The sequence below is a fragment of the Pundamilia nyererei genome, unplaced genomic scaffold (genome assembly GCF_000239375.1).
Source record: "Pundamilia nyererei isolate P.nyererei 1_Seehausen unplaced genomic scaffold, PunNye1.0 scaffold00006, whole genome shotgun sequence".
Classification (NCBI taxonomy): Eukaryota; Metazoa; Chordata; class Actinopteri; order Cichliformes; family Cichlidae; genus Pundamilia; species Pundamilia nyererei.
The window spans coordinates 1,584,185-1,599,434 of record NW_005187407.1 but is presented as its reverse complement, the minus strand read 5'-3'; the positions used below and the strand labels follow the sequence as shown (position 1 = coordinate 1,599,434).

Sequence of the window (15,250 nt, the reverse complement as noted above, 5' to 3'; positions counted from 1 at the left end):
GTGTGTGTGTGTGTGTGTGTGTGTGTGTGTGTTCTTAACCCCTCGGTCATTAAAGGCTGTGGTATTGCAGTCGGTGGATGGGTGGGAAACATGGACACTCAGGTTTGTGAATGCGATAACTTGAAAATGAAGCCACACAGAACCTTTTCTATTGCAAGTCTTGGACAAATCTGCATCTCAGTGAACTTGAGGCTAAGGTCAGATGTTTAGAATCTGAAAGTTTAGTGAATGCGATAACTACACAAGGATTTCACCTAGGGGTTTGAACTTTTGGTGTATAACCCTTTAGTGGAATTTCTTGGATGTCAGGGTGCACAGAGAATATTGAATTCTTTATATAAAATCTAAAGAATGGAAACAGCTCAGGTCACTTTGCATACATATTTCAACATCAGCGATACAAAGTTTATCATACTTGAAAAAGGGAATCTACAAGCTTGTGTGCAATATTTGAAACAAATGCAAAGCTAAATAAGACTGCATAAAACTCCTGTCTCGTTGTCTTTTCACACGTTGGGTTAGCTTATACAAACATGATCATCATGCCCTAGTTGTTTAAAGGACTTCCCTAGACGCATGCTAATTAACTAGGTTTTCCCCAGTGTAGGCCTCAGATTGGAGAGACTGGCTGAGTGAACCGGCATAATCATGTTAGCTTGTATGTATCCTGGTGCATGGTAATCATGGCCTTTGGCCTTCAGACTATTTATAGAATACATTTGCAGCCAGATGAGAAATATAGGACATGGTTTCATTAGACTTCTCTGTCATAGTGTTATGATGATGGTGGTACTTGTAGTTCTTTATGTACATTTTAAGATTGTGTTATAGCACCCTCTTGTGTCAGTCTTTGTCACTTACCCAGTAACAGAATAGAGAAAATATTCCCTTTTACGTGAGCTAAATGCTCAATAAGGACTCTTCTTCTGAAACTGGGTCTGTTTGTCCCATTCATATTTCTGATTTCAATGTACTCTTTGTTCACCCTTTTTATGTCCCACTTATCTAATTCTTCTATTCTGTCTTTTTGCATGCAGTGTTTGGTTTCCTGTTCAGTGACAAGTGTGGATTCAGCACGGAGAGGCTCATTCTAAATAAGAGACGGGATACTGTGGAGAGCGTAGCCGGCATGGCCTTCCTGCTCGCAGCCGAACGTGTGCAGACAGGCAGCTACATCGGACTAGATTACATAATTGGGGACACGGGCATCTCTCAGGGAAGGTATGCAAAACACAAACAACCAACACTGGGACTTGATACAAAAATCTCACTGAGCAGTAGATTTTGTTTCGTCAGTGCAAAGTAGGTTTAATTGCAAAATTTTCTGCCAGTTCCCAGGTTTGGTACAAATGAGCCCATTAGTGAATGAATGGGCAAACTGGTCATCATAACCTCCTCTGAGGTGAAAAAATTGCATTTTTATTTTTTTGCAGACATTACTGGGCCTTTAAGGTGGAACCATACAACTACATGGTTAAAGTTGGCGTGGCCTCCGACACAAAGCTGATTGAATGGTTTCACAATCCGAGAGATACAAGCAGCCCAAGGTATGTGCAGCCATATCTCCCCCCCCCCCCTTATGTTGCTATAATCTATATGCATGTGGTCTACAGGTGACAAATCTAACCATAACAAATGCAGTATAGCGCCAAGTGTATTTGAGCCATACCTAATCCTGTGACGTAAGAGAACCAGTATAAACTCTTAAAGAGCTTATTGAGACGAAGCTTGGCCTTTTCAGCAAATTAGCCCATGTAAAGGAGAACATTATATAATGCAAATAAATTTGACTTCTATGGTAATTATGTGACGCATGCAAATTGATAAGGACCAGGCAGTGTTCAGACAATGCTTAGATGTTTCCTCCAGATCAGTTGCCTGAAATTCATAAGTTCATCTAATAAAGTTCTGCATAAACTTTCCAAGTGCAAAACAAATCTTTACCGGTACCTTCCTTTTACCAGGTATGACCACGACAGCGGGCACGACAGCGGCAGTGAAGATGCATGCTATGAGCTCTCCCAGCCCTTCACCCTCGTCACCTTGGGCATGGGCAAACTCATCATCCCGAAGGCTTCTTCAACGTCTAGCTCTTCCACAGCAAACGCACAGTCAGCTGACCCCGGCAGCCGCATCCTTCCTATGCCCCAGCGCTTGGGCATATGCCTTGATTATGACGCGTGCCGAGTGTATTTTTACGACGCCGACACCATGAGGTGCCTTTACGAGAGGCAGGTGGATTGTTCGGGAACAATGTATCCGGCTTTTGGCCTCATGGGCAGCGGCAAGGTTCAGCTGGAAGAGTTCCTAGCCAGTAAGAGACTGGCCTTCTAAGGAGTGCATTAAGCCTGGAATCCATTTCATCTTTAGTGTGTTCTGGGAAGAACAGGTTTTATTGACAGGGTGATGGAATACAATTCAGACCATTTTTGAAGGTCAAATCAGGCAGATGTGATTAGGGCACTTGGTCCTAATGTGGAAATGGGATCCCTGCCAGGGAATGGCCCCTTTTTTTTTTTTCTTTTTTTTTTTCTCTCCTCCCCCCCCCAGTATTGGCATGTATCCACACGAAGATAATTACGCTGAATATCAGTTCAGTGTCTGCATACAGAGGTCTTCGGTAGTCCGTATAGATGTAAAAGGTCTTCTCCATATACCAAAGTCTCTGGATCTGGTAATTGTATTGGACCTGGTTTTATGATGAACGCCTTCGATCTTCCTTTCCTTATTTTTTTGTTTTTGTTTTTCAGGTTTCGGTTTAAATAGTGTTTGTTTCAATTAGTGGGTGGTTTGTATTTGCTTGTTTTCTGTAACCATTTATGTTAAGGCAGCAGCATAGGTGTAGATATATTAGTGGACCTGAGAGCCTTGTAGCTAACTGAAGCTAGCGCCTTTGTGCCTTTTTTTTTTTTTTTTTTTTTTTTTTTTGAAATGGATGAATTAGTTCTCTCTAGCAACCAGATGTTGACATTAAATACTGGATGTGAGGATTTGGTGTAGGTACAGTTGGATCAGACACTGGCCTCATAGATATTAGAACTTATTTACTCTTTGTCACAAACGCTACTCCTCCTCACACTTATGTTTAGCTGTTTTTGCACAATAAAATGAGTCTTGCACAATAAATTTTAGTCTTCACAGCTGGATCACTACTTGGCGTAAACGTTGCCGATATACAGCTATCAGTACACTCTCACAGCTACCTTCACTAACAGATATAAACCCTGGAGTATTTACTGTGATTTGAGACTTTTTGTGTTTCCTGTTTTGTTTTTTTTTTTTGTTGTTGTTTTTTTGCTTTCACTTCTGTTGCACAGCACAATTTGACTTTAAACACCATAAAACTGTCAAGGTATCAGAACACCAGGTGCTTACTGTTTGACAGCTGCAAAGTCACAAATGGCTCTTCACCACTGATGCAGTGCCAGTTCTACTTTGGTGCTTTTGAGAACCAGCATAAGCTTTGACAGGTTTGATGCAAATGTTGCATGGCATTACATAAAAGTTGTAGGCTGAAAAAAAAAAAAAGACCCATCTGTGAATCACCTAACTTTCTTGCAGTAGTGCCTTTTGTAGCCACTTACTATGGATCCAAACTTGGGGCTAGCTTTTAGGACCCAGTAGTGCTGTCTAACTCAAAGGCATGGAGCTAGTTGTAGACTAGGCACTGCTTTGGTGGAAATAAAGCATATTAGCCAAAGCTTTTTTTTTTTTTTTTTGGTTCTGGTGCTGACTTGATTGCAACCCACATCTTTGTGGCCTCAGTCTTTAGTTTCAGGAAAAAAAAAAGACCTAGCTCTTCAGGTTCTTACAAAAAGTGCTATCATAAATTGCACTGTTTAGTAGCTATGCTGTGTAGCATGTGTCGCTATCAGACGCCAGAGTGGCTGATTGTTGGTTTTTTTTTTTTGTTTTTTTTGTTTTGTTTTTCAAAGAGCACACTAGACTGTTCAATAGGAAACCACATTTGTTTTTTGTATACACGCATACTGTATGTGGTTTGCTTGTACATGTGTATATATATTTTGATTTCTGGAGGGTTAGGGTCGTCGGTGTGTGTGCGTTTTCTCAGGTTTCTGGCCTCGATTGAGGCTCAATGCTACCTACCTCTGTCCATCAGGCCTGGAAAACCTTAACTACTGTACCTTTCCTTACAGAAACTAGTTTGATTTGATTTACAGCTGTCCACCCAACAGTGCAGTATCTGCCTTCTTTCATGTCACGTAATAAGCTGATTGCTTGTGTTTGCTTTTTAATTCCATGTACAGTTTAATCAAGAGTATATTATTTTGGGTGAAATTAAGTACACAAATGTTCATATAATCGGTTGGTGTTTTGCTTGTAGCTCACTTTTGATGGAAATTACTGTAAGCAGATGTTACCTGGTTCAGTTGCCTTTTTTGGGAGACATTCTTGTTTTGGGTCTTAAAAACATGAAATTTGCTCTTAATTTTATCTGGATAGAAATTTTTAGTCTCAAGGTGAAATATTTAATTTCTCTTATGGTGCAAAGTTTTATATATATAATTTTTTTTTTTTAAATTCCCCCCCTTACATGTTTATTTTCACTTGAGTCCTCAACATCTTTGTAAAACACTTCTATGCATTTATGAATTGGCAGTGCAGCTTTTATGTTTTATTTCCATCACAGAATGTATTCTTAATCACAGAACGAACTGAATGTCTTCAGGTTCTTAATTTTTCCTGAGTATGTAGTTGCTCCACTTGAGGGTCACAGCACACTCATGTAGTTTATAGCATCCTGATACAAGACCTGTAATCGCAATACCACAGCTGACTCTACATTAAACTGCATCCTAAATAAGATTTTTTTTATTTTTTTTTTTTTTTTTTGTTCTTTTTGCTTACAAATTTAGAACCAAATATTTTTGAAGGCTGGCTCTCAATCTAATTCCAAGCTAGCACTTTAAAAATCTGTAGCATGTCAGCAAATGTTTGGCTCTGCAGGTGTGTGTGTGTGTGTGTGTGTGTGTGTGTGTGTGTGTGTGTGCGCAATATTATTGGGCTGCAGAACTGAAGAGAACACTAAAATTTGCACTGCTAACATTTTCTAGGTTTTAAGAAATTGGGCTTTAGCTTGATGCAAAGTAAATGTTGAAACTTTCTTTTGTAAGTGCAACACTGAGATTTTCTATCCTGTATATCTGTGACAGTGCATTTCTTTAGAGAACTGTATGTGGTGTGTAAATGGTGGATTTCTGTGTGTACCACGTTAAAGATTTGTCAGTATACTTTGCTCTGATTCATGTAAAGGCTACACTTTAATTTCTTGTGTGGGGATTTCATGAAATAAAGGTTGTTTTTAAAAGCAGATTTTCTTGTGATCTTTATGTATTTATACAGCTGTGTGGTTACTTTTGTGCGTATTACAACTGCTGAATGAATCGAACATTGTCCCAGTTACCAGACTTAAAATGTTCTTCAGCATCATCACAAGTCCGGTTACAGTTAAGTCTTCATACTTTACAATCATACTGCAAACAAGATTTTATGTTAGTCTAGATATAGTATGCATTGCAATCAACATTTGAGACTGAACCACAGAATTTGGATAGTACGGCCAGAATATGACAAACTTGAAACTATGGATCCATCATGCTCGTTGTGTTGGGGTTTCTCGGTCCACTTTGGGCCCTTAGTATCAGCTAAACCTCACTTAGACACCAGTCTTATCAGAGTGTTATTGCTGACAATCTTTAAGTCTTTATGGCCACATTTTAACCATTTTCTGATGTGTACATTTAATTTGAGCTTTGTGACAGAAACTTCGATGAAACTGGTTTCTTGAATGTGAAAATGAGGTAGCTGTACTCGAATAGCCTCCAGATCTGTCCAACAGAGCGCCTTTGGAATGTGGTGGAACGGGAGATTAACATCATACATGTGCAGCCGACAGATCTGCAGCAACTGTGCGCTGCTGTCATGTCAGTATGGACCAAAATCTCTCAAGGAACGTTTCCAGCACAGTGTTGAAGGTACACCACAAGAAATTAAAGCTCAGGTGTGTTTATTTAAAAAAAAAAAAAAAAAAAAGTGTAACCCAGTACTAGCAAGGTATGTGTCAGAGCCAGCATGTGTGAATCCTTTTGATAACCTGCACACTTTGGCCCACCCCTGATGATAATAACTGATCAGCTCATTCTCCAGTATCTAACAGTTTCACTTCTGAATTTTCAAGCAGGGCTGTATCCAAAGATGTACTGAAAATATATTTTTAGTGGCCTTTACCCTCATTTCGAAATGCTTTATTTTGTAAACGTCGTGCATTTCTCTTTTTTTCAGTCTTTTATTTTGTCTTATCTGTGCAATGATACTTCAATTCCCATGTGTTAGCAATAATAAAATTAAAAAAACAAAACATAGCCTTCACATTTTAGCACACAAAAATTAACAAGTAGTCATTTAGGAAACCAGAACCCTGCAATCCTGGTATTTAGTGGTTTCTGACTATAAGGGCACACATCAGGATTCTTTTCTCTTTTTCTTGTGGTTGAATTCGCCAAAGAAAGACTGAATCGTCCAATCATCCACCTGCAGGAGGATGCTGGTCTGTGAAGGTATTGGAGGAGGAGGAGGAGGAGTACGGACGTCACGTTGTCCACGCTCGCTGCCCGTCGTCGCAACGCGGAAGCGACGAACGAGGAAAGGGCGAATCCACGTCACTGAGGTGTCATATTGGCGTCAGTGCAACACAAGGTGCTACCTATCCCAGATCTTTTCATTCATGTAGGTTATAATAACTCGTATGACCACAAAGCGAAGGTATATCCGTCTGTTTGTGCGCCGGAGGGGGGCCTCGGTGGAGACTCCGGGATTCCTCTGAAGGTAAAATACGCACATTTGTGTGTTTGTCCGCTACCTGCTAGCCAGCCTGACCGGAACCACCGGACGGAGCCTGCCGCTGTATTTCCTCCGGACACCGCTGACCATTGCGGAGTAGAGAAAGCGATTCCCACTGCTTTACCGATTCAGCGTCGTGGTGGCGATTAGCACTTCAGTGTCCCGGTCTCGGTTAGCTAGTCGGGATTTAAGGCTTCACAAGGCTTCAGAGCGTTGTTGACGTTTTCGGTTTGACAGTTGTCGGCGCCCCGCTGAGGACCTGCTGGCTTCACTCATTTACATCCACAATTCTTATCTTAATGCAAATAATTTACAATCAGAAGCAGCTGCAGGCTGATTCACGGGCACATTAATAAATGAGCAGGGTGCTCTGAGCAGTTGTGAGAAGTGCAGGTTAAACTGTAACTACAGACGCTGAGGCCCATTCATTGTTGTGATTTTGAGCCCATCATCATCATCATCATCAGCAGATCTAAGAAGCATGTAATTCAGCAGAAGCTTAAAGGACCACAGCATTCATTGCTGGAGCTCATGAAAGCAGTTGTGAAATGCCTCCTGTGGCCTCAGGGTTATCTAACATCGCTGCTTCACCTTAATAGAAGCCTTATTATTGTGCGTGGTTGGCACACAGCGATGGTCTGTGTTGGCAGATGGAAAAATGCTTATTTTGGCATGATGTGCAGCACTGTTTACAACAGTATTTTGTGATCATGGCTCCAGTGATCCCGGTGCAGTGTATCACACTCCTATAAAAATGTATGTAATAGAGTGTAAGTGTGTTGCGGCTGAACTGCTGGATATTACAGGGTTATTAAAGTGTTATAAGTTGCTTGTGAGTGACACAGTTATAACATCATTCTGTTGCTGTTCATTCAGTCGATTTGTTTGCTCACATATTACTTCTATGCTTCATTAATCCTTCAAGTTTCCTATATGTATCCTGTTTGCATTCTATCCACGATACACTCACATGTCTTCCCTAATTAAACATTTACTGTCCAAATATCAGGCTGACGTTTATATAAGAAGTTGCTTAGTTTATGTTAGGATATGTTTGCAGACTGCACTTTACTAATCTTCCATTCACTCTAGCAATGGTGACGGATTACAGTTCTCAGTTCCATTCATGGTTAAATTGGCATCCTATCGCTTAAGATTGTTTTTTGTTTTCTCCACATGCCCTGGCTTGTGGGAAAGAGGTGTGTGCGTCTATTAAATATTATCAACACAGACAGTCAGAAGAAGCTAGATGAGATGGACTGATAAAAGACTAGTTATAACCTTGGCTGTATCACTAGATTATTTGTAATGTAGCACTATAGCTTGTAGTTCAAATCCAGTAGTATTTATGTTTTTCAGCATGGAGGTATTTGCTAAAAAATATGGGAATGTTTTTCTTTGATAACACTGTCTACAGCAGCATTGCAGCCTGCTTACTCCTTGTATGAAAACACACGCTTTTCAAATAGCACTCCTTCCCTGCAATCTTTTCATTACATTGAATAGAAGAGTATGGTTTGCATTAACTCTAACATGTGGTTATGGTTTTCAAAATTATCGCACCCAGAACCTGTTTTATAGGAAACACCCATTTTTCACACCCTATACACACCTATTATTTCAAACCGATGATCATGTAGAGTATCAGTGTAAAATTACTCTGAGATGGGAGGGTGTCTTTGTGGCATTGTCTGCTGATTGTTAACTATTGTTGTAGGGTGTGTCGATAAGATGCCAAAAACCACAGAGCGCTGCATGAGTAAAGTTCTTCATTCTGTTTTGGTTTATTTGAGGATTGTGACTTTAATGCATCACTATTGTTACATGGAGTGAAGGCCGCAATGACAGAAAACGTAACCTGTCATGTGTTTAATTTGGGAAAACTAGAGCTGGAGATCTAGAAACGTGCTTAGAAATCTTTCTTCTCCAATTCAAGTAATTCTTGATTTAAGTGAACATCTAAGCGGACAGTTATATAGAAGCAACGCCAGCTCACAGCAAAACGAACACTTTGCATTCAGCTCAGCAGCTCTCAGACTAATTGCAAAGCAAAGGGGAACTCAGATTAGGTGAAGTTTTGCTTCCTTTTTTTGTAGGTAGCCTCGCTTCATGAGCAGTTACTGATGAGTTTAGTCAAATGCCTGAGTGTCTGTTAGCTCCTTTGAGCCTATAATGTAATTTTATGTTAGATTATAGATGACAGCATGATTATAATAAAACAATGCTTCCAAAGGTAGTATTGAGTGAGTGTATATTTGACATTTTCAGCCCCTGTAAAGTCTGACAACAGGTTGTTTGCCCTTATTGTTAAATGAGAGAGGCGTTCTCAATCTGATTTAATCTGTCTAATTGGTTGTCTTAATCGGTTAGCCCAGAGTACTATGACCAGGTCAAATGGCTGTGTGGTGGGTTGAAAATCTAAAGCTACTAAACTGTTGGCTAATCTGAAAAGGAAGCGTTTGATACGGCTGGTGACCGCTCTGTCTTGACTTGCACGAACAGCTAGATGTGATCGAGGACAGACCCTAGTCTAATACGTGTGCGTGTGATATTAACGCCGTTGTTTGGCAGTACTATTTATTGACTTCCTCTCTCGCTTCCTTTTCTGTTTTATACGTTGCATTGAGTTAAATTGTAATTTAAAATTTGCATCACATTTAGAATATGAGAACATTTACTTTCAGGTAGGTGACACTAATAATACACCACTTCAGAGTGGAGAGTGTTAATGTAAGCTTATTAGGCAGAGATTGAAAACAAAACACTTCAGGAGCTCTTAGAGGTCGGCTCTTCAATAGTACAGGGACTGCATAGTCACTGTTACGCTTACTGAGTGCAAAAAAACAATGACAGGAGTATTTGCTCAAATGAAAGCCTTCCTTTATGACTCAAAAAGGGGAACTTTAGTCAGTTCCTACTAGCAGTGGGGCATTGTGTTTACTCAGAGACTCTCTTTGTAAGGTCATGTGAGGAACATTGTTGTAGGCTGACGCTCTAATTTTGTATTCTCAACAGCCAGTGCAGGTGAGAGGGTGAGCTATAGGCCAGGAAGTTATGGTTGGCCATGAGTTGTACTGGTGCTGTTATATTTTTTTTCCAAAATTCTGGTCTTTCCTATTTTGTTCTTTTCCATGTTGTGCTTTCAGTCAGTGGCTGATTTATTAGTGCTTGTGAAAGCTACATAGTAGTTTATAATGTATGGATAATCTGCACCACTGCAAACACTTAGAGGTTCAGCGCGTAAAATCTATAAATCCATTACTGAATTTTTTTTAGGGGCATTTTTCCCCTTTATTTAATAGTGAGAGGAGAAAGACCAGGGGAACACACACACAGTGAACCACTAAAGAGCCACAGGTCATTTCAACCATATTGCGTATGGCTGAAGGTGATACTGGACGTCATTTCCTTACCCCTCCTAATTTAAGTGCAGAATCCTAGCTATGGTGGTCAATGTAGGATAAACAATTAAGTGAAGCTTGCTTCTGTGATACCGAGGTGAGCTTTGAGGATACGCTGAACTTTTCTGTTGTTAAGCGCAGAAAAACCTCTGTTAGCTGCTGTTAGCATCTGTTAGCTGCTGTTAGCATCTGTTAGCTGCTGTTAGTCTCTGTTAATGAAACATTTTTTAAAGTTGAGATACTTAGTGGATAAAGTCTCGTATCATGTGGGAACGTAATTAAATTGTTTATTAGAAGGAAACTGTATATTTATGAGTACAACATTCTTTTTTCTATCAAATGACCTTAAAAAATGAACTTACTGTATCTGTAAATAACTGTGCTAAGATTTGATCTTTTTCTAGTACATCCATACAAAAAAAAAAAACCCTGAAAGAGCGCTTAGGATATTTTGTAACTCTCTCTTCTTCACTTCTTTCCATTCTGTGTTTGTCTGGCTCTCCCCTTGGGTTAGGTCTGTCTGCACAATTTAGTTGTCAAGTAAATGTTAATTGCAATGTGTGAAATGTTAAACAGAAATCAACCCTCCAGGTCTCATAGCAGATCTAATAATAGTCACGTAAAAACTTTGTTTACATGCACTTCCAAGTGAAAATGACGTTTTGGGGCAATAAAGAGCCTTTTTTACTGTTTGATCTTATGAAATATGAGATGTATCAGAGCAGCAGTTTTTTTGTGAGACACGCCAGATGACCTTAAAATAGGGATGCGCTAAAAGTGAAGTTCTCGGCTAGTATTGATGTTTTTAAAAAAACAATTTGTCCAGTAGCCGATGCCAAAACAGATGTTATTTTTTTGGTTTTCTTGTTAGTTTAATCCACTTTTGTGCTAGAGAGAAACAAAGAAATTCTCATTATAAAAAAATAATTGAACAATTTTAAAGTCTTTCACCCCTTCATCCCTCCTGTCTTCAGACATTTAGCAAGCCCCGAATTGATGTGGCTCAACAGATGAACATCGACTGCTGCTAGCGCTGAATGTTATCTGACAGGCTGATGACAGACAAAAAGGCCTTTTACACCCAGAATACCTGCTTTACCGAATGAAAAATACTGCCTCTCATTCTGTGAGATCTCACACCTTTGTGAGAGTGTTAGATCTGTCTTTGTTCACATGTACTGATGTGCAATATACAGAAGTACACTTCAGCTAAGCCCCTTCAGTATGCTGGGTGTATTCAGACTTGACAACCACTTTATTTGTATGGAATAAATGTGAAATGAGATTCTGTTTTTGCCTCTTTTGAGCTCTTTTGAGGCAGGTGTTTGATTAAATTTTTCCATTAGAGAAAGTTCACACATAGACAGTAGGAGAAATGGTGTAAACAACACTGTTTTGGTTTAAGGAGTCATTTCACATGCCCGATTTGGGAAAAATCTCTTAAGTATGACACTTTTTCCATATCAGAATGGGTAAAGATGCAGCAGGAACTTTAAGAGTGGGAAATGTGAGCAGTTTGTGCAGTTAAACTCCATTTTTGAAAAATAAAATTGTGCTCCAAGGGTTAATGGACCGGACTTTGAGAGTTCTTAGCCACATAAGGGTTTGGCACCAGAGAAGAAGTGGTGTATGCCATGCAGTATTCAGGAGTTGATGAATGGTTTATTTATTAAATGTTTCTGTCTGCTTGTTCTCTCAGAGTGGCCCACTGCCTCAGCTTTTAAATGGGTGAATCAGGCTCACGGCGATCAACTCTTGTTTCCCGCCTGCCAATCTTCCGCCGCAGCAGCAGCAAGAGGCAGGAGTCCCTTCCCTCCTCTCCATCTTCAGGCGGAGTGGGAAATGGCGTCCACACCTCCTCGCCTTCTAGCACCAACTCCAGCTCCGGCAGCACCGGGAAACGGCGGAGCCTGTTCCGCACGCCGTCTCTCAGCTTCGCAAGTAAACGGAACAGCGATCCACGTGTCCAGCCTATCAACCTCAACCTCACACCGCCGCTGACACAGGGCACCGATGCCAACGGAAATAATCAGCAGGCAATAAGCACGTCGGTGTCAACGGGGTTCAGCGATGGCGGCGGACGGCCCAAGTCACGCCACTCATTTGGATTTGGCAGCCACAAGCAAAAGAAAATCACACGCTCTCAGACTGAGGACTTTGACAAGGCTTCATCATCGTCCTCTACGACCAATCGAAATGTGTTCATCAACTGCATCAGCAGCTCGGGAACCAATGAGGGCGATGACTCCGGGATCCTCGATGACTACAGTGGCGGCAGTAACAACAACAGACGGTCATCACGCCAGAAGAAACAGCTGCTTCCGAAGTCTTTCTCAGCTCACCAACGCTTCTCCCGGACATCTGATCATCACAGGCCCCCTGAAGTGAAGCTGGAGCCTCCCAGCACCACCGCTACCATCACTCCAGGGGCAGGAGGGCTCACCCCAGGATCCTGGCCTGGTGAACTTGGTGCTGGTGGTGAGAGCTCACTCCAGTCCCCTATGATATCAGAGGATCGAACCACAGCGATCACTCCCTCCGAGTTCATTCCAATCACCGAAGACTCTGTATCTGAAGTAGATGCGCTGCCAGCTCCGAGCCCCGGATCGGGTTCAGCACCAGAACCGGCCTCTACACCAGGGGTAGATACGGAAGCTGCTCCACCCGATCATCCACCTGTTCCAGAAAACTTCAGCGTGGCTGTCTCTACCTCCCAGGTATCATGTTTGTTTTGTTGAAGAAGGTTTAAAATCAAATGGGGTTAACCAGTATAGACTAACAATGAGTTTAATAACACATAACAGCTTTGATGATAAAAACGCACCACATTTAAATACTAAGTAATCGGTCTGCATGTAACCAAATAGACTTAAAAAGATCAAAAAATGTTAGGACTTCAGGAATACAGCTGCAGTTGCCGTTAAATGCAAAAACAAGAACAAGCACAAAGGACGAGTATTTGTGACCACTGTTTGGAGTGTGTGAAATATGGAATAAAAGTTGAGCACCGGGCATAAAAAATCCTTTTATTGAAAGAGCTTAGGCATGAAAAAGAAGACTAGTGCATGTCTGAATTCTGCCCTTCGCATTTCACACCTTTACGCTCACAACTTTTCCTCCTTCAAAGCATTTATTCAGAGATATTATTCTGTTTTACTGCCAGCTGAGGGAACTTCAAAAAATGAAACCATTCACTTTCCTTTATGGCTTTAGAGTAGTAAAGACTGCATTATTTTGCCTTCTAAACATGTGCACTTTGGTGCATGAGAACGCAAACATCCACCTTTTAAATGCTAGCTGAAGGGCAATCTTCTGTATGTAAACTGTTAGCTTTTTGCTTCATTATCTTGCCAGTGAGAAATTTGAACTTTGCACATACTAAATAAAATGCCTTCTCCTCAGGTTTTCTTCACTCCTGCCCAATCAAGCACTGAAAAACCCTTACTCCCGGACACCAGCACAGCCAACAACACGGACTATGAAACTGCCGTTTCCGTCTCGGAGCCTGAGACGGCCGTACCCTGCCTACCTCTGCGGGAACAGTCACTGGAGGAGAGGAAGGAGAGGGAGGAGGAGAGGAAGGAGAGGGAGGAGGAAAGGAAGGAAGCGAGGAAAGAGTTGTCAGCAGAGAAGAGGGAGGACTTGGACTTAGAGAGGAAGACAGGTTACCACACAGAGACCACAAGTGAGAGCGAGGCGTGCGTCGTACGCAGTGAGGGCTGCCACTCTAACCCTGAGCAGTCAGAGAGGAGGGCAAGAACCACGCGATCTTTTCAAGAAAGAGGAAGCTTCTGCGGCTGCCATGAACCCAGACCCTCTCACTTGAGGAAACCACACACAGGTATCAAATTCAAGCAAATGCTTGCAGGTAAATAACATATTTACATGCAAAGCCAAAGCCACGGGCATACAAATGTATACAGCCTATGTGGTCAGTGTGAGTCATAGAGCTGGGCTGATCCCATGATGTAAGAAACACACACCAAGAAAAAAATGTACACACGTTACGTTTGCTGGAAACTAAGCCTTTAACTTCACACATACACTTTGTTCACTTTGACACTTTCATTGTCTTGTACTTCTTTCCACACTTTATGACTTAAACACACAGATTCACTGTACTGACTGGCATTTCCAAAACACCAGTGTAGGGTTTGGCAATAAAAGGCTCAAAACGATATCACAACATTTTAAGGGAACTTACGATCATGATTTTGATGACAGTTTACAAGATATAGAGAAAAAGCTACTGAACAACATTTTATCTGTAATTGCAGCGGCAGAGAGCAGCATTTATTACTGCAAACAAAATGAGGGCATTTTCTGTCCTCCTTTTCCAGCGAGTTACTGTCAGTGATGACAGACTACATAATTGAAAGTGTAAATCTGTTGCCACAAGGTGCCAGCAGAAGCAGCTTTACAGCGCAATAGTGGTGAGACAGCAAACCAAATCAGTAATTTCATTCCACTGTTTGCTCGTCCTGTCACACCGAGCCATGCTTGGGGGAGTCATTTGTTTACTATTGGTTGCACACGGCCAGTTGCTAGTATCTCCACGTCGTGTGGATTCTGATGGTGTGTTTTGGCCTCAAGTGGCGAAACACATTTGGTACTAAATCCTCATCATGAGAAGCTGACACATGGCTCTTGCTGTCAGATATGCCTGGGCTTGTCTTGTTTGGAATTGCTGTATTGATTGATATCATTGATATCATGATAAGACACTCATTTCATGGAGCTTTCTACATGCTGTTCTTGAGCTAATCGGAAGGTCACATTAAGCTTGTAGCAACTGACTCTGCGCACTACGCACCTCAGCATTCACTGAGCCCACTCTGTGATTTTATGTCACCTACCACATTATATATAACTTTCACTTTGTTATAATACCACTAATAGTTGACTGTCGAATACCGGAGTTGTTGCACAGGCTGGAATTCACCGAGCTCCTGAGAGCGACCCATTCTTTCACAAAGGTATTCAGAAGC

At 41.3% G+C, this 15,250-nt stretch overlaps 2 protein-coding genes across 10 annotated transcripts in view; both read left to right on the top strand.

Moving 5' to 3' along the window:
• trim36 (tripartite motif containing 36) overlaps nucleotides 1-2,478 on the top strand; it is a 28,865-nt gene extending 26,387 nt beyond the window's left edge. For all 7 annotated transcript variants that reach the window (XM_005722020.1, XM_005722019.1, XM_005722017.1 and 4 more), the window contains 3 exons: nucleotides 1,038-1,221; nucleotides 1,434-1,547; nucleotides 1,965-2,478. In XM_005722020.1, coding sequence (XP_005722077.1) covers nucleotides 1,038-1,221; nucleotides 1,434-1,547; nucleotides 1,965-2,334 — 668 coding nt within the window. In that variant the 3' untranslated portion in view covers nucleotides 2,335-2,478. The remainder of the gene's footprint in view (nucleotides 1-1,037; nucleotides 1,222-1,433; nucleotides 1,548-1,964) is intronic.
• Nucleotides 2,479-6,629: 4,151 nt separating this feature from the next.
• Nucleotides 6,630-15,250, top strand: part of ccser1 (coiled-coil serine-rich protein 1) — a 122,573-nt gene continuing 113,952 nt past the window's right edge. For 2 of the 3 annotated variants that reach the window (XM_005722015.1, XM_005722016.1), the window contains exons 1-3: nucleotides 6,630-6,846; nucleotides 11,962-12,979; nucleotides 13,665-14,103. In XM_005722015.1, the coding sequence (XP_005722072.1) occupies nucleotides 11,987-12,979; nucleotides 13,665-14,103 (1,432 nt within the window). In that variant the 5' untranslated portion in view covers nucleotides 6,630-6,846; nucleotides 11,962-11,986. Of the gene's footprint in view, nucleotides 6,847-11,485; nucleotides 12,980-13,664; nucleotides 14,104-15,250 lie in introns of those variants that run through there. The other variant, XM_013915077.1, reaches the window with a different exon arrangement.